Source organism: Glycine max, chromosome 16 (assembly GCF_000004515.6).
Source record: "Glycine max cultivar Williams 82 chromosome 16, Glycine_max_v4.0, whole genome shotgun sequence".
In the NCBI taxonomy this organism is placed as follows: Eukaryota; Viridiplantae; Streptophyta; class Magnoliopsida; order Fabales; family Fabaceae; genus Glycine; species Glycine max.
This window is the reverse complement of record NC_038252.2, coordinates 28,476,084-28,494,046: the sequence shown is the minus strand read 5'-3', so window position 1 is coordinate 28,494,046 and position 17,963 is coordinate 28,476,084. Positions and strand designations below refer to the sequence as shown.

General features: G+C 36.2%; 3 protein-coding genes across 4 annotated transcripts; all 3 read right to left on the bottom strand.

Annotated features, from left to right (window-relative positions):
- Positions 1 to 1,066: 1,066 nt before the first annotated feature.
- Positions 1,067 to 3,537, bottom strand: LOC100500451 (putative peptidyl-prolyl cis-trans isomerase). 2 transcript variants are annotated; one of them, NM_001349812.1, is made up of 2 exons: positions 3,118 to 3,537; positions 1,067 to 1,399 (listed from the first exon to the last, which is right to left on the bottom strand). In NM_001349812.1, exons 1-2 carry the CDS (start codon positions 3,371 to 3,373, stop codon positions 1,275 to 1,277), a joined length of 381 nt encoding a protein of 126 aa, NP_001336741.1. In that variant the 5' UTR covers positions 3,374 to 3,537; the 3' UTR covers positions 1,067 to 1,274. The 2 variants fall into 2 exon arrangements, with proteins under 2 accessions (NP_001336741.1, XP_025981763.1); XM_026125978.2 differs by lacking the exon at positions 1,067 to 1,399 and adding an exon at positions 2,570 to 2,732.
- Positions 3,538 to 4,975: 1,438 nt separating this feature from the next.
- On the bottom strand, positions 4,976 to 9,702 carry LOC100802671 (peptide methionine sulfoxide reductase A5). The gene is made up of 4 exons (XM_003547897.5): positions 9,220 to 9,702; positions 7,394 to 7,506; positions 7,148 to 7,292; positions 4,976 to 5,486 (listed from the first exon to the last, which is right to left on the bottom strand). Exons 1-4 carry the CDS (start codon positions 9,514 to 9,516, stop codon positions 5,289 to 5,291), a joined length of 753 nt encoding a protein of 250 aa, XP_003547945.1. The 5' UTR covers positions 9,517 to 9,702; the 3' UTR covers positions 4,976 to 5,288.
- Positions 9,703 to 15,498: 5,796 nt separating this feature from the next.
- LOC100802137 (60S ribosomal protein L8-3) lies at positions 15,499 to 17,235 on the bottom strand. Its single transcript, XM_003547896.5, has 2 exons — positions 16,731 to 17,235; positions 15,499 to 16,003 (listed from the first exon to the last, which is right to left on the bottom strand). The coding sequence occupies exons 1-2, from the start codon at positions 17,168 to 17,170 to the stop codon at positions 15,661 to 15,663; spliced, it is 783 nt and encodes a 260-aa protein (XP_003547944.1). The 5' UTR covers positions 17,171 to 17,235; the 3' UTR covers positions 15,499 to 15,660.
- Positions 17,236 to 17,963: the final 728 nt, after the last annotated feature.

The following is a 17,963-nucleotide window of genomic DNA, read 5'->3' as shown; positions in this document are numbered from 1 at the left end:
CCTCGCGCGTTCTCCTCAACTGGCGTTTGGCGGTGTGGTGGTGGTGCTTTACGGATCAACTTGATCCGCACGATCAACCGTACACCTGAACGCACAAGCAACAATAATGCATACCTTGTATGCCGCCGACGATGACCACTGCAATACTGAACACCGCTACCTTCACCTTCATCGAACCTAACCGTTGCCAAGGAACCAAAGAAAATATGGCACCGAAGAGAGAAGTGAGAAGAAGAGTGCGCAACAATGGCTGCTCTAATTTTTTTTTAAAAAAACACAGCTTTTAAAAGGAGAAAGAAAGAAGGGGCAATTTTGTCATTTTAAAGAATGCTGGGTGCACCAGCAAAAACGCTGGGTGCACCTAGCAACTCCCAACTAATAAACATCCTTACTTTATTCAAATTTCTAGTGACTTGAATGTTGGAGTCCTTATAGGGCCAGCAACTCTTCCATCATGGTCCATTGCACCTAGGCACTGTCGATGACTCGATGTAATAGTCCACCAAGAGAACCATCTAGTCTAAGTGTAGGTCGAGTTTCACTTGCCCAACCAGGAGCAATTGGCGTCATTTGCGGGAAATAATAAATGTACTCCCAAAGCACCCTTTTTTTAACCAACTTTTCACCTTTCTAAATATTTCCTCAATTTATTCCCTCGATTTCCACCAAAGCCAAGCTTATGGCCCCAAAACACCACCGTTCTGTCATTTACCAAAGATAATGTCTCCTTACTACGAGTGCAACCACCTCATCCTTAATATTCTAGGACCCTTCAAGCCACCACGCTTTTAGCGGCATTAGGTAGCCTAGGCATTATAGAATTCTGTTTTTGCCATCACACCTAATTCACTAGCTCAAGAGGAGAATTCAATTCATTTTACTTTTTTTTTTGCTTTTTTTATGAGTTCTTACAAAAAATATTTATTCAAGCAGGACTTAAATTGCCTTCAAAATTAATTTTTCCTCTTAAAATAATTTATCCAAATTCCAAGCACTTTTTGTTAATTCTTTGACGCCAAACATTATTTCCTAAAAAATAATAACACTTACCGTTCCGACATCAGGATAAGACAATAGAATCCAAACCTTATAATTGTCTTTCAAAATTACAAGCATATGTTTTTAATTGTCACAAAAACAATATATCATCCAAAAACAAGACACCGCCATGTCTAAAACATATATCAACAGATCTTGAGTTGAGCAAGAATCCTGGAAATATTCTACAGATGTTAATGTCTCTCCTTATTAGGAGATTACTCCGTGTAATAATCTCATTTTGTTCTCTTAATAATGTGGACTCCACTGTCAGTATCCACAATGTCACTAATTTCACCAACTTTAAGAGCAAAAGTTGCTTCTTCAAAAGGCTTCTGCATCTGGCCACGACCAAAAGGACCTGCACCCAAGAAAGTTATTTCAGTTAATTGACAAAATTAGTTATGAAAAATTTAGACATGCATTTCACTTCAGCTATGAATGCTAACTGAAAGCAGATCCCCAATCCTTTATGACTAAGGGTCAGATTGATTCTACGTCTAGAGGTCTATGTCACATTTCTGCGAGAGTCACATAAAATTTCATAAATAACAGACCTTCAAGTGTGACACGTCCACAGTTCAGTGATGCTGATCAAAACACACATCAAGTAAAAATGAATTTAACATACAAGTTTGGAGTTTCGGGGAACTGCAGTCATGAAGACACTCTTACTGTCTTACATTCAAAACCAGATAAAGCATACTAGACAGTTACAAAGATTGAAAGATCCGTTGTCTTGATAGCAATTGAATAGTAGCCCTTTAAATCCTTTAAATCATGGTCTAGCAACATTTGGTCCCCTTACAGCTAGGCTAACTAATGCTAATTGATATAGCAACATCAAGAGGGCCAACAAACATATACAATATACCATCACTAACTTGGAACTAATAAAGCCCTTCTTGGTTCTCAAACATTTTTCAGGTCTTCCAATTTCTATTTCTATTTATATATTTATACTAAACACAATTACATGAAATGTGTACTAATTAGGTACCATTTGTGACAGGGGAGGAGCTAAAATATTTGAGTTTTTGTAATTAGGTACCACCGTACCAGTTAGGGGGTATGATGAGACATAAAATGTGAGCTTCGGAGAGATATTAGGAATTCTTATGAAACTATAAATGCAACAACAGCAACAGAAAGAATGACATTGAAAGTTAAGTTTGATGTTCTGTTAAACATTGCAATTCCGTTAATAACACAAAAAGTCAGGTAGCACCAGTAGATTTGGTTCCTCTAAAAGTGCATGTACAGCTAGTTTGATTAATATACAGTTGATGTAAACCTAATTAAGTTAAAGTCAGCAGAGGATACGCCCTTACTTTTTCATCTTGAGCAATTGCTCATTTTAGAGGGTGCTAGATCCAGCATCAACCACCCCCAAACTATTAAACTAAAATTCTTAGATAACTAAATTTATGAGCCTATTCTTCTTACTCTATTTTTGCAACATGGGAGCAGAAAAATCCAAACTGACGATAGTAAATGAGAAAACACGGTAGTAACTGAAGTCATCAAAGGACATAAAGTTAGATGCAGTTCCATTGTGCTTTTGGAACTATTTTTCTCTGTTCTGAATCGGAGTTTCACCCCAATAATCCGCATTGACATTTAATCAAAATCTCTAGTACACAGACCACCGAAGTAAAACCCAAATTCTAACTGGAAAATAGCACCAAAAGCACCTGTGAAACTGCATCTAAGTTTTGCTCTTCATCAAATCAAGTCCTCTTATAATTCTCGTTCTGTTCTGTTACAGTATACAGACAAGAACCCCTAGAGTAACAAAACCACCACCCCATAAGTCAAGACTCCTTTTACAATACTTGGGAGTAAGAACAACAGCACGAAGAAGACAACAAGAAGTGGCTTAATGACAAGTCTATTATTATCCTGCACTGCAATTTAACAGTTACGAATCTCAACTTAAAATTTTTTTCAAGAATAACACAATTTTCAATAACCAGATCCTTCATCAGAATACCATACATCCAAATCTGTACACAATTAAACCTTTTAATGTTGCTATTTTTTTATATATAAAAAATAAACATTCATTTTTCGACTGACCGAGATCACCCCCGCGCTTGGCGGAGCTGCAATCGGAGAAGCGAGAGGCGATGTCCTCGAAGGAGGCCTTGCCCGAAACGATGTCGTCGCGGAGGGCCTTGAGCTGAGAAACCGCGTTTTCTCTGGTTGTGCTCTTGATGATGCGACCTTCAGGATCCTTCCACGAGGCCTTCCTTCTAGAACCTTCGTGCTTTATCAATATGTGCGAAGCCCTAACCTCAATACCGCCACCACCCTTCGACGACGACGACGACATCTTCGACTTCTTATGCTTATTCCGGTTCTCCTTCTCCGCCGCCGAGGTCGACGCCTTCTTCCGCTTCCGATCTGACTCTATCTTCGCCGCTCCGGTCACTCGCGCTAGCTCCAGAGAGAGAGAAGGAAAGAAACTATGAAAGTGAAAGTGCTGAACTCTTCTTCACGCTTCGGTATTTATAGGGTGGTCCGAAATCAAGGGGAGCTCGTTGTTGTGCACATCTGAGACGTCCATTAGAGCCGCATCGTGCGGCTCACATTCGTTGTGGATTCTGAAACCAAAAGCCCTAGCTCTGTTTGCACCGCGTGTCAACATCTGATTGGTCTCTTTGCTACTACTTAATTATGATGATGCTCTTATCATAGGGTATAAATGTAAATAAATGCGACGAAGATCTTTGTTTAGGTTTGTGAGTGTATTTTGTACGGATAAGGACGACGCTTTCCTTCTAAGGCATAAATACAAGAGGCGTTTTTTTTTTTTTTTTTTTTTCTTTTTCTAGTACAGCTGTACAGGTAAAGGATGAAGCAGAGTGCATAAGAAGAAAAAATCATAAATCTTAGTAGCGTCATGTACTTTCTAGTTTCTAGATTAATGTCTCTGATTCCTTTTATTTACTTTCAAAAAAAATGAAATTTGTGTATTAGGAAAACCAAATTGAGAATTGTTTGATTACAATTAGCTCTTATATTAGGCTTTTATAGTTAGGAAATTAATACTTAAACTAATTTATTGGTCCTCTACCTTATTTTTTAGGTTTGGTTTTATTTTTTAAATCAATTTAATTTGATTATGTAAGTTAAATTGGACTAACGAAGTTAAAAAATCACATCTTATCACGAAGGAAAATCACCTAATAATTATATTAAATTGTCACAAAAAATTTAATTAGAAGATAGAATCAAATTTAGATGATATGACCACTCAAACCAATTTAAATAGTGAGATCAAATTAAATTGATTTTAAAATTTAGAGAATTAAATTATATGTAAAAAAAATTTAAAAAATAAGTTAAACCAATATTAAAAATTAGAGGATTAAATCGAATAAAAAAACGATACTAATTTAACTATATAGTATATACTAGTACTTCACTAAAGTACTAAAATACGCCCTCCCCGAAATACCACTCTAATGCACTACAAGGGAAAAAACAACCCACAAATAATAATCCAAAAAGAAATTCCAGGGAGAGACGAAAGAATAGTGTAGGATAAGTTATACTTTTCCCCTCCTTTTAATTCTTGATTTACTATTTTGATCTCTCTTTTTTTTTTCTTGATTTTAATCCCTAAATCTTAAAAAATCTACAATTTTAAGTTCAATCATCAATTTTAGTGCTCTAAAGTTCAAATCTAACAAATTCAATCAAGTTACTGTCAAAAAATAATCTAATTAATTAAAATAAAAAGAATAACATGCAGAATTAAAAATTCAACCAAAATTTCAATTTTTTTTAAATGTACAGACTAAAATCTCAGATGAAGAATTAAGAAGGGACCATATTACAATTTAGCCAATTCTCTAAGCTTTTCAAAATATTGTAAGATTCTAACGCGCACAAACCTAATAGGTTCATCTTCCATTTGACGAATAGCAAGTTGGAATTACTAGTTTCTTTGTCCCTCTTTTGAATAATAGTAATAAAATAATAATAAAGGTTCTCTGTTGTCCTCATAAATAAAAAAGGTAAATGAATGAAAACAAAAAATAAATAAAAAAAATCAAAGGGTTTCTTTTTTGAAGGATGACAGGGAGACTCAAGACTTTACAAGTACAATAATTACAACACAATCGTTAAATCAAGCCCGGCAACTGATACAAGCTATTGAATAAAACCTATAGGTACTGAAACGAAGCAGGTTAGTTGAAAAATGACAAGTTGACAATCTGAGTAACTTCCCACGAGGCCAACTACAAATCTCTCAAAATTGGCCAACCCTTTTTAATAATATTGTTGATCTTGGCATCAATTTGCTTTTGGATATTTGGAGGGCAAAGCTCTGCAACATATCCATTCAATTTCGTTGCCAGGCTAGACCTCTCAAGCTCCTCTGCCGGAAGGTTCCCAATTAACTGAAGAAGGATGGTATTTTGCTTGAGTTCAAATTTCTGCATATTTAGAACAGAACAGGCGATTCCAGTTAGTGATTTGATTTAATTAAATGGGTCAGAACTTTGAGAGGCATTTTTTTCCCTGCTACAGAAAATTGTACTTGGTAAAATTGTCTAATAGTAGACAAGAAACACTGACACTGACACGGACATGGACACGTGAACACTTGTAATGTCCAAAATATAGGACGTCGTAGGGCATCGTACCGGCATCGGTGTCGGTGTCGACACTGACACGGACACCCGGACACGGGAAGGGACGGAAGTGTCCGTGCTTCATAGAATAGTAGACAACAAAAATTGTCTCGATTCCAACGGTATTTTTCATGGCCAGAATAACAACTCTAATAACTAATGCTTGCATAATATTTACAAATATGTAGAATGTATCAATTGAAGGCAGCTCGAAGTAGAATTTAACTCTCATTGCTTGATGTCTCTTGAAAGAAAAATGTTTGCAAACTTCAAAAAGGTTAATAGCCACCTACCAATGATATGCATAGGACAACTGGGTGGTTTTAGTTCTCTAGAAAGTGACAAATCAACTGAGTTATGAAATCTAACTACCCCCGCCCCTGGTACCAAGAATATGGAACAATGAGCGATTACATCTTTATGATGCACATAGGTGCCAAAATTGGTGATGTATTCATATTGCAACCGTATCCAGTTTCAATACTCACAAAACTGCTCCATCAATATTTTTGGCTTGCCCCCATATTTTTTGTGTGGATACCCAGACTGTTACTCAAAAAATCCAATACACAAATTGAATTCTCATTCTCACCAATTACCTTGAAGAATATTTACACGATTGCAATCTTACCCTCATCAAAATCATCACACAGAATACCAGATTTTCTTCCTCCATACCACATTTGAGAACACAGGTTTCAGGTTAGAGTGAGCAATTACAAGTGGATAAATTTAATTTTATCTGGTTAACATATACAAATATAATATTTTATTTAATACAAATTGTCCTGCCTGTATCTTAGTTTAAAAAAATAAAAAATTAAATTAAAAAAAGCATTGTATTTGTACCCACATCCAAGGACAAGCCCTGGCATGATGGTAAAGTTGACCTTTGTAACCGGTCACATGTTCGAATCTGGAAACAACCTCTTTGCATACACAAGGGAAATGCTAGAAACAAATACACTGACCCTCTCTAATACCTTTGCAAAACAAGGAGCCTTCATGGTACCGGGGTACATTTGTTTTCTATATGTACCCACATCCAAGCCACATAGCAGGAAATGCTTTTCTTAGAAAAATCAATAAGGCATCAGACTACCCACAGATTGGAAGGTCTATTGTAGAAAATGTAGGATTTAGATTTAATAATTACTGCAGTTTGAATAATTCATATTAGGAATTAGTTTTAATAATCAATGCAGTTTTAATAAGTGCCATGTGACAGTTTCTGTAGCGAACAATTATGTATTTTGATTGTTTCGGTGTGGTAATCTTAGGGGGACCATTAAGTCATGTCTTTGGTACCTTTTTTGACAAAGATAGTCTCTAAAAAAGTTTTTGAACTCTGGGAGAGCAAGAAATCGCTGTAATATCTATATAATCTGGTGTGATTTGATCCTATTTCAAACTGGTATTCTATCAAACATCAATAGTAAATAAACATTATTTTGGAAACAAACCTGGTGCTCTGGCTCTGCAGGGTAAAATGTTCCAAGTTGCAGAATTTGTGTAGTCACAATGCTGCTTCTTGACAGGGTTTGTTCCTGTTCTTTGCTGACAGCAGCCATTCTTGATTCTTCGGTTCCATTAACAAAAATAATAGATCTGCCAGAATATAGGTATAGTTAAGTAAATAGCACTCAGCATGAGACTGGATATGGAGGTAGATCACAAGAAATTGTGGTTGGCAACAGTGCTCCTCCTACCTGTACTGACTACCCACATCAGGACCTTGGCCATACACTTGCCTAGGATCGTGACTTGACCAAAAGACATCCAGGAGTTCCCTAAAGCTAATCAGCTGCGGATCATACTCAACCTGCATTATGGCCACGGGCCATAACAGAAAATTCAATAAAATCATCCAACTTCAGTTCATCATATTAATAAATTAATGCAGTTATATCTGGATTTTAAGATGTAACATGGATTGGTGAATTTAGTTAGTTTATGAAAGTAAAACATAAGAAAGTTACACCATCTGTTCAATGTTACGAAAACTTATCAATATATAGTAGTCTACATGAATTCCAGAACCAAGACAACCACACATGAGAAAGCATGTTAAAATATTATCTTTTCAGGATCTATAAACAAAACCTTTCTTTCACAGACCTATGGTTCCAAATTATTCAATGCATATCACAGCCCCTGCCATCTACACTTTCAACAGTCAACTGTTCGTGAATTCCTCCAAAAACTTTACTTCATGATGTTTTATAAAAGTATAAGGATCTATACATATCAAATCAAGTGATGGAAGACACTAGTCTGCCCATAGCCTTTGGGGTTTGCAGACTTAAAACAAGTATGCAAAATTTCTCTCAGGCCTTGATTTGGCACAGGCCTAACAATGGGCACCCCTTTATGCAACTTTTACCACATGTTAGGACTTGGCATTTCTTTGGAAACAGAAATCACTGAATTGTTATTGAACTTGGATTCTTTAGATGTTTCCATCTTATACTTCAAAATTTCACTGTTCACTAATTAACTAGGCAACCCTGATAAGATGACAGTCTAAGAACAGTAACATGAATAAACATATTCAAATACATCATGTAAAAAATATAAAAAATAGAATAACTACTTACCAATCCTAATAACCAGAAATAATTATGAAAGGATTAGGGCGTTTGGAATAAATCAACCAGCTCTAAAATCAAAACTACACCAAAATATTGAGATGATTTGATTGTTTTTTAAGCTTTTACTTTCTTGGTGCTAAAGCACTCTGCATCACTATGTGAAAGGACATAAAATTCAGCCAAGTGGCTAATAAATGTCTAAACAAATAGAATTTTCTTTTTTCCTCTTATAACATGTCTAGGGAAAAGAAGACAAGAAGTGGAGAGCAAGAAAACTTATTGCTTGAGCTGTCACTTAGAAAATGTTGGTAGGGTTGTAAGAATCAGAAAACACCACAATTAAATCGCCAGTTGAGCAAATCTCATTCACCCATAATTTGAACAAATGTAATAATCCCCATCCAAGACAAGCATGAAAAGAAAGGCTATTAGGTGAAACGAACTCTAATCTCAGAGTAGTTTCAACCATGATGATTAACAAACTCATTTCAAACCTCCATCTCTAGTACTTATCCCCATTCCATGTTATTTTATTTGCCCCTGATCAGACATTAACTATGGATACCTATCTTGAAAGAGATTCAAACCTTGATCCACTACATCGTAGGACTAGCCCTTCATTGGCCCCCATTCCATGCTCTACTAATTAGAAATGGGATTTAGCTGCTCCTCTAAAGCGAAGGTGGCAAACTTTGGCGGATAATAACCATTTTATCACAATTTAAAACCAATTAATAATAATAATAATAACTTCATTTTATCTTTTTATTGTCGCTAAATGTAAGTTGTTAGTTTATTAGTTTTTGTCAGCGAGGAATTCAAACCTCCTACCTCTCCTCCATTCCCTTCTTCTTCTGCCATTAACTCAACCATATATATCCCAAGTTCATTTTATCTTATAAAGTGCAGAGATGTGATAGCAAGTTGAGTGAGAAATTGAGAACCTTAACGGACTCGGCGTGGTCACCGAGGCTTCGGTATTCGGGGTTGGACTTGGATCCGCCGGCGTAGCCGACGGTGGTGCGAACAACGCCCGGTAAACAACCGAACACCGCTTCGGATCTCCAGAAGCTTCCGAGGGCGAAGACGGCGACCCGCAGGCGGTGTTGGTCGAGCGGGTCGAGGGCGGGTTGGGCGATCCGATCCGGGAACCTAATGCAGAGAGCATTGTGGACGAGGAAAAGAAAGAGTACGATCAAAACTGAGAAATGGTTGTGGTTCCTCTCTGCTGGAACTGCCATTTCGCCACTCGCCCAGGTCCTTGCGTTTTGCCTGCTAAAATACCAAGCCGTGGAAACGAGTTGTCGTTTTTAGGAGGTGTACGTGCCAATGGCCGAAGGCGCCACCCCCACCAATCCGTCGCTTTGATGATACGACACAGGAAAATTGCTAGAACACATCATTCATCCGTGACACACTTCTTTTTTTTTATAAATAACAAAATTATTCTCTAAAAGTCTCATCTCGTATTTAATTATTTTTTTCTTAATTTTATAATTTTTAATATACTCCTGACACTTTTTTACGACACAAATACATTAGAAAATTCTTACAACTGAAAGAAAGGAAAGTTTTTAACATTCACATTTAGAATATTATGTGATTTTTATTTTATAATTACAAATTGTCATTGATATGATTTTTAAAGTGATTATCATAAAAATTAATAAATTTATCATATATGATTATTTGTGATTGATCACTTGATCAATCCAATTGGTTAAACCATTGAAGGATTCAGGCATCGAACCTTTTAGCCAACAGGTTCAAAGCTTATATATATATATATATATATATATATATATATATATATATATACCAATAATTTTATCATAATATATTATAATTTTATCATAATTATGTATTACTTAGACACCAAATTTTAAATTAGGAAGTTATTTTTAAGGATGGGAGTAAAACTTCTATTTTTTTTTAATAAAGACCGGGTCATGCGGGTCAATTATTGATTTATTGATTTGATCCTTGACCCAGTGCCCTAATGTCTTGACTAGGTCAATTACCGATTCAATTTTTAAAACTATGTGTGCATTGTTCAACCAACATGATATGACATGATAGGTATATAATTTTGTGCCTTAAGCATGCTATCATGGGTTTGATTTCTGACTTCTGCATATGAAAAAAAATGTTGGAAGAGATTAATCCCTTTAACGAATTTCAATATCCCAGATATTTCTCACATTTAAAGAAACAAAAATCCCCTAAATGATCACATGTCATAATTTATTTAAATTTAAAGTAAACACTTTGTTTGGGTCTCGTTTTTCTTTTGTAATTAAAATATAAAAGATTAGGAAAAAACACATCATTTATTAATTATCTTTCCTAATTTTGTAAGAAGGCATATCTTCCCATAATGTAAACCTTTTAACCTAACAAAATATGTTCTTAGCACAACATGGGTGGTAAAAAAAATCACCAATCATCTCTTTGTGTGTGTTTGTTTCTCCGGTGGACTTGCAACAACATGAAGTCTAAAATTGCTTCACTGCATAAGTATGTCTTGTTACTTCTCCAACTTTCACTACGAAGTGGTTGATAATTTCATTTGTGCAAAATTGAGGGAGATGGTGATATGTGTTGGGAATTCTCACCATCAAGTGGTGCTTCAAGTGGATTATTGATGATATAGGACCCTAAAGCTTTTGATATGAATTATATGTTTATGGGAAGGAATTTTGTTAGGGTAAAAGGCATGTGGAAAGATAAAATTTGTGAAAGTGCTTATTGATAATATTTATGCACTGTGTGATAATGAGAACAAGAAGAGACTTTGGGAAGAATTGAAAGCTATCAAGGCTAGTAGTATGGTGTGCTCATGTTGCATACTAGGTGACTTCAATTGTGAAAGGAAGACATAAAAAAAAGAAGGAAAAGGTGGTATTGGTGGTGGAAATGGGGATATGAGAATGTTTAATGCATTGATCAGTGAAATGAAGTTGGAAGGCATACCATTGGTGGGGAGGAAATTTACTTGGTATAAATCTAATGGAACGATGAGAAGTAGAATTGATAGAGTCCTAGCCACAAGGGATTGGCTTGAGTCTTGGCCTCAATGTGCTCAATGGGTCCTTGATAGAAATGTCTCGAATCATTGTCCCATTGTGGTAAAGAGTTCATCTATTGATTGTGGACCTAAACCATTTAGGTTCCTCAATTGTTAGCTAACAGATAAAAGATTTGGAGGGGTGAGCAAGGAGTTGTCGAAAAATCTTCAATTTGAAGGATAGGGAGGATATGAACTAAAAGAAAAAATTAAGGGGTTAAAGAAGGGAGCGAGAAGGAGTTTGGTGATCAACAAAGGAGATAAAATAAGGTTGAAAAGGAGTTGAATGACATAGAGAAGAAGGAAGATGAGGAACAATTGGAGGAGGAAATGAGAAGGAAAGAGGAAAATAGAACTTCAAGAGGAGTTTTAGAAAGTCACTTTGCACAATGAATCCTTATTGAGACAAAAGTCAAGAATGAGGTGGAACATGAAGGGTGATAGGAATTCAAAATTCTTTCATTCTGAAGTGAATTGGAGAAGGAAGAAAAATGCTCTGAGAGGATTAAATATATGTGGTGTGTGGGTAAAGGAGCCTAAAATAGTTAAAGAGGACACAGAAATTTTTTGAGGAGAGATTCACCGAAGGGGGAGGAAGAAGGCCAAAACTAGATGGTGTTAAATTTAATACCATTGATGATCATGACAATGCTAGCCTACCAGGTACATTTGAGGAAGAGGAAGTCAAGGAAGCAGTATGAAAGTGTGGAAGTGACAAGATCCTAGGACCAGATGGACTCAATTTTCATTTCATTAAGGAGTTTTGGAGCATACTAAAAAGTGACTTCATGCAATTCCTAACGAAGTTCCATCAAAATGGAGTCTTCCCTCAAGGTAGCATTGCTTCTTTCTACACGTTAATTTCAAAGGGGGAGAATCCTCAAAACCTAGGTGAATTTAGGCCTATTTCATTGGTAGGATCCATGTATAAAATCATCTCTAAAATTTTATCAAATAGGCTTAAGAGGGTCATGGGAAAAATTATTGATAAAAGACAAAGTGCATTTATGGGTGGGAGATATTTGTTACATAGTACACTAATGGAAAATGAAGTAGTTGATGATGCTAAAAGGAATAGAAAATAATGCCTTGTTTTTTAAGTTGATTATGAAAAGACATATGATTTGGTGTGCTAAGACTTTTTGTTTTACATGTTAAGAAGAATGAGATTTCATGATAAATGGTGTAGGTGGATTAGGGGTTGCCTAAAAAGTAGTAGTGTATTTGTTCTTGTGAATGGAAGTCCCACTAGTGAGTTTAATGTTTTCAAAGGTCTAAGACGAGGGGACCCAATGACTCCATTTTTATTCAACTTTGTGGCGGAGGGGTTATATGGCATGATGAGGGAGGCAATTGAGAAGGAACTATATACGAGTTACTTGGTGGGTGATGATAGTGTTCAAGTCAATTTGCTCCAATACACCAATGACATAATCTTCATTGGAGAACCAACCTTGTCCAATATTTTCACAATCAAAAATATCCTAAGGTGCTTTGAATTTGCCTTCGGTTAAAGGTAAATTTCTTTAAAAGCCATTTTGGGGATATTGGAGTGGACAAAGATACTTGGGAGAGGTATGCAAATGTTTTAAATTGTAAGCTCTTGGCATTCCTTTTTACATATCTAGGCATTCCTATAGGTGCAAACCCTAGGTTAGAGTCTACTTGGAACTCAATTGTGAGGAAATTTAAGAGAAAATTGTCAACTTGTAAACATAAAATTTTTTCTTTTGCACGGAAGGTGTGTCTTGTTAATTTTGTCTCGTCTTCTTTATCTATCTTCTATCTTTTTTTTTTTTTTTTTTAATTCCTAGGGGGTAGGGGAGAAAATAAATAGAGTTCAAAGAAATTTTTTGTGGAGGGATAGGCCGACAAGAGGAAAATAATGGGGTTAAATGGGAGAAAATTTGTGTTTCTAAAGAGAGAGGTCTAGGCATTAAGGATCTTTTTGCTTTTAGCAATTCACTTCTTGCAAAATGGAGATGGGGTCCTTTGGAGGGCGAGGGTGAGCTTTGGTGAGATGTGCTAAAATCGAATTTTGGAGGGTGGGCCGGGTTGATAAGGGAGGAAGAACATAGAAATTCATCTGTGGTGGAGGGATCTAAGAAGGATATGTGATGTGAAATGTGTGGAAAAGTGGTTCGACAACATGTGTGAGTGGAGGATGGGAAATGGTGAGAGAATAAGATTTTGGCAAGACACATGGATTGGGGGATCAACCTTTGGAAAAATCATTTCCAAGATTATTCCTCAATTGGTTGCAAAAACAGGTGACTTTGAGTGAGATGGGGAGTAGGAGGGAGATGAGTGGCGATGGAAATTTGTATGGAGGAAGGCTTGGTTCGCTTGGGAGGAAATCCATGTGACACTTATGCGTGAGAGTTTGGATTTGGTAAGGTTAAGGAAGGATGTATCTGATAAGTGGTTCTAGATAAAAGATGTTTCAGGGTGTTTTTTTAGTTAAGTCTGCATACACAGCCATCATAGAGGGGCGTGGGAATTATGTGCAAAAGGATATATTCAGGGATATTTGGAAGGTTAAAGTTCCACCAAAAGTTAACTTCTTTGTGTGGAGATTGAAAAACAGTAGCTTACCAACAACAGAGAACCTTATCAAAAGAAACGTTCAAATACAAAATTGGGATTCTAAGTGCCCATTTTGTAATGAACTGGAAGAATCAACGGAGCATACTATGTTCAGCAGTAAAAAATCAAGTCGCATTTGAAATTATTTCATGCAGGTTCTGGACATTGATTTTGTGTCACCAAACTCTGCATGTGCTTATTTTGAACAACACGTAATATCGAGTGGGAAATCAAATTTGTCTGATGGATGGAAGATCCTATGGTGTGCTATCATGTGTAATTTATGGAATAGCAGAAACAACTGCATTTTCCGGGACAAACAATTTGACTATGAGGATGTTATTCAAAGCATTCTCTTTAATTGCTGGTCTTGGTTATCAGCTTTTAATGCATTGTTTTCTGTTTCATATATTCAGTGGATGGCAAACAATTCAACATCCTTAATGGGGTAGATGAGAACTTTAATGCAGTTGGTCACTTTATGTTGTTGGAAAGCGGAAATCAATGATCATGCAGAAATTCAAGGACAAGGTCGAGCACTTGCCAAGTGGAGAACAAGAAGCTTTCATTTGGGTGGCATAATTATTGTGTAACAAAATTTGGTGGGCAGGAACTTGCGGTTATCAAATATGTTTCACTATCAAGTAATATATATATTACATAACCGTGAGAAAGAGCATGTTACAGTACTTGATATTAATTTATTCATGATGTACTAAGACTTCGTAACTAAGAATATGCCTTATACTCTTACATAAATTAAAATGCTTTTTGCCTTAAAAAAAAGAGAGAAGAAAACACACGCTCAGTCCATAAAACCACGTCATGAAAAACATAGTTGGATTCAGGAGATGCCAGGGACATATCAGCATCGAAAGATTGTTAGTCACAAAATCAGAATATTTATTTGGTATACTTTCATAGCAAAACAGTTGTAGAAGCATTTCCATCGAGGCACAAATAAAACTTCAAATACAAAAGTGAAATTTTTGTTGAAAAGAAATTGTCCATGATCATGATCCCCTTAATCTGAATTCATCATAGTTCTAAGGTTGGTATTATACTCATTGCTTATTTGCTTCTATTGGTTGGATCAATTTGTTTGTGTTAAAAAAATGAAACACTTTATGATTATCTATGGGTATTCACTGAAAAAAGAAACTAAATTGAAAATTACCATTTTTCTAAAAAAAATGAAGAAATACCATTTATAGGACGAGTTTAATCAAAGAAAACCTAAAACAACAGTTCTGTCGAAAAAAAAACAGTCGTTAACCATTTGCGTCTTTAAAATGTTATTGGAAATCTCAAAACACCACCCCAATAATGATCATAAACAATAATGCTACCATGCATATATAGGACAAGTGATATGCATACTTGCATGGTGAAATACTAGTTTCAAGTACAAATTAATGACCACAGATTGCTTAAAAGGGACCATGAAATCACCCTCGAAGCCTATCAATTAAATTTAATCGGGTATAATATAATTCAAGTTGTCAAAGGAACTAATTTATCCATTAGAACGAGATAAAATAGCAACAATATGCAGGATTGAACATGCAACTTAAACAAATAATAGAAGACCGTCTATTGAAAACTCCATATGTTGGGAAGAAAATGGTTCTCAAAAGGGTGCCCAAATAGTTTAACAAACAAACTATCAGAAAAAATAAAAACAAAACTGAAAAACATGCAATCAAATAAAATAACCCTAACAACGTTCTATTTAAGCCTTATCAGCCTTAGCAGCAGTTGCAGCAGCTTGTCCCCTAAGACGACCAGTCCTCCTTGCGGCAATGAGACCAACCTTCTGTCCAGGAGGAGCATCACGCCTGACAGTACTAGCATGACCGATATGCTGGTGGTTACCTCCTCCGTGGGGATGCTCAACAGGGTTCATAGCAACACCACGAACCTTGGGCCAGCAGTTCCTCTTCACTCTAAACTTGTGGTAAGCATTTCCAGCCTTGAGAAGAGGCTTCTCAGTTCTCCCTCCACCTGCAACTTGCCCAATCATGGCCCTACAGTCACTAGGAACAATCTTTTTTGAACCAGATGGGAGTTTAATCCTGGAACAAAGCACAAACCACAATTACACATTAACACTGCACCCAAATGCCCTAGCATTTCAATTAAAAAACTTGAACCAATTCAGCCAAATTCCCAACCATTATCATCAATAAATTATAATCACTTCAATAAAATGCTCAATCCTTCAACAAAATACATAATGGAATTAAACTGCACCCACATGCCCAAACATTTCAATAAGATCTCACACACCAATTCACCCAAATTCCAAGCCCCACTCATCGATAAATTATAAATTATGCTATCCACTTCAACAAAAAACTTAATCATGTAACGAATTCCAAACACAAATGCCCTAGCATTTCAATAAAATGCCTTGAAACCAATTCACTCAAATCTTCAATCCTCATCAATAATTTATAAATTATACTATACACTTCAACAATTAAACCTCACTTATCATTTCAATTAAAAACCTTAAATCAAGTCACCAAACTTCCCAAAATTACGCTATGCGATAAAAAAATGCTTAATCCTGAAACAAAAATCAAAACACAATTAAACCGCGCCTAACATTTCAATAAAAGGAACCCTAACCAATCACCCAAATTCTCAATCAATGAATCATAAATCATGCCATGCACTTAAAAAAATAACAATTATCAAACAAAATTCATATACCACCTTTTAACCTGGATCTAAAACCAATCAAATAAAACTACCACCACTACTAATAACTGATTCAATTATTCTAAACATCGATACCTAGAGGTGTCATTATCAGGGTTGTGACTGATAACAATGGCGTAGTCGCCAGACGCCCGGGCAAAGACGCCGCGGTCGCCGACGTGATGCTCGACGTTGCAGATGACGGCTCCTTCGGGGATGGACCTCAGGGGTAGAACGTTCCCGACAACAAGGGTGGCCTTCTTGCCGCAGTAGATGAACTGACCGGTGTAGAGGCCCTCGGCGGCAATGAAGAGCTCGTTCTGCTTCTTGTATCTGAAAGGGTGGCGGAAGGCGACCTTGGCGAGCGGCGCGCCGCGGCCAGGGTCATGGATGACGTCGGTGACCACGCCCTTGAGGTAGCCGTTGCGCTCCCCGAAGTCCAGGCTCCGGAAGCGTGCAGGGCCCTTGCGGTGGTGCGTGTGGGACTTGAAGACCGAGCCTGCTCCCTTACGCTGCGCACGGATCACACGTCCCATTGCGACGACGATGAAGAAGAGTGTTAACCTACCTTACCTTTGAACTGGGATTCTAGGGTTTATTGGTGTGGGAAAGGGGCCTATATATATAGGAGGACGCGAGTGAATCTATATGGGCTGATCCAAGCCCAATATCATTCAGAATGGTGCTTTGATATTTAGGGTTTTTTTTTTAATCAAACAAATGTTAGTTGTTAGTTGTAGAGGGGATCAAATTTGTGACTATTTTTTTTTCCTTAACCATCTCACTTATCTTATATCTTCAACTTTGCTATTTAGGGCATGTTTAGTTCATTGTTAGATTGAACGGGTTCACATTCTCATGTATATTTTTTAAGAAGTAAGAATTCCTAGGTTTTGATTCAACAACAAATTGAAGGGTCTCCCAACATTAAACCAAAGGCACACTTAAACCTTTCATCTTTCCAAAAAATCAAAGTGCCCCTATTTGACAAAAAAAAAATAAAATCCTAACCTTGATACCCGTTATAATGTTATTTTTTCAAAGAAATTAAACACAACGGAAACTTGTTTTGTTAGTGTTAGTTTATTTTTATTTAAGAAAATTGATAACCCCATAACACAGAAAAAAACTAGTATAATTTAACATCCCCGTAATAATAGTCGATTATTGTTAAAAATGATACTTGTATCATAATTAATATTAAGAGATGACTTTTTTTTATAGAAAAAGTAACTGCTATATAAAATTAATTACACAAAAAAATACATATAAGTTTTAGTTGTGTTACAGGAGTGTTGAAAGTAAGGAGTATTTTTGTCATAAATAAAT

Excerpts from the sequence above, each read along its gene's own strand:
- LOC100500451 (NM_001349812.1), bottom strand. The coding sequence starts at position 3,373 with ATGTCGTCGTCGTCGTCGAAGGGTGGTGGCGGTATTGAGGTTAGGGCT. Across the intron at positions 1,400-3,117 it reads CAAGCGCGGGGGTGATCTCG|GTCCTTTTGGTCGTGGCCAG; the intron begins GTCAGTCGAAAA and ends TCTTGGGTGCAG.
- LOC100802671 (XM_003547897.5), bottom strand. The coding sequence starts at position 9,516 with ATGGCAGTTCCAGCAGAGAGGAACCACAACCATTTCTCAGTTTTGATC. Across the intron at positions 7,507-9,219 it reads ACCACGCCGAGTCCGTTAAG|GTTGAGTATGATCCGCAGCT; the intron begins GTTCTCAATTTC and ends GCCATAATGCAG. Across the intron at positions 7,293-7,393 it reads GATGTGGGTAGTCAGTACAG|ATCTATTATTTTTGTTAATG; the intron begins GTAGGAGGAGCA and ends ATATTCTGGCAG.
- LOC100802137 (XM_003547896.5), bottom strand. The coding sequence starts at position 17,170 with ATGGGACGTGTGATCCGTGCGCAGCGTAAGGGAGCAGGCTCGGTCTTC. Across the intron at positions 16,004-16,730 it reads CCTGATAATGACACCTCTAG|GATTAAACTCCCATCTGGTT; the intron begins GTATCGATGTTT and ends GCTTTGTTCCAG.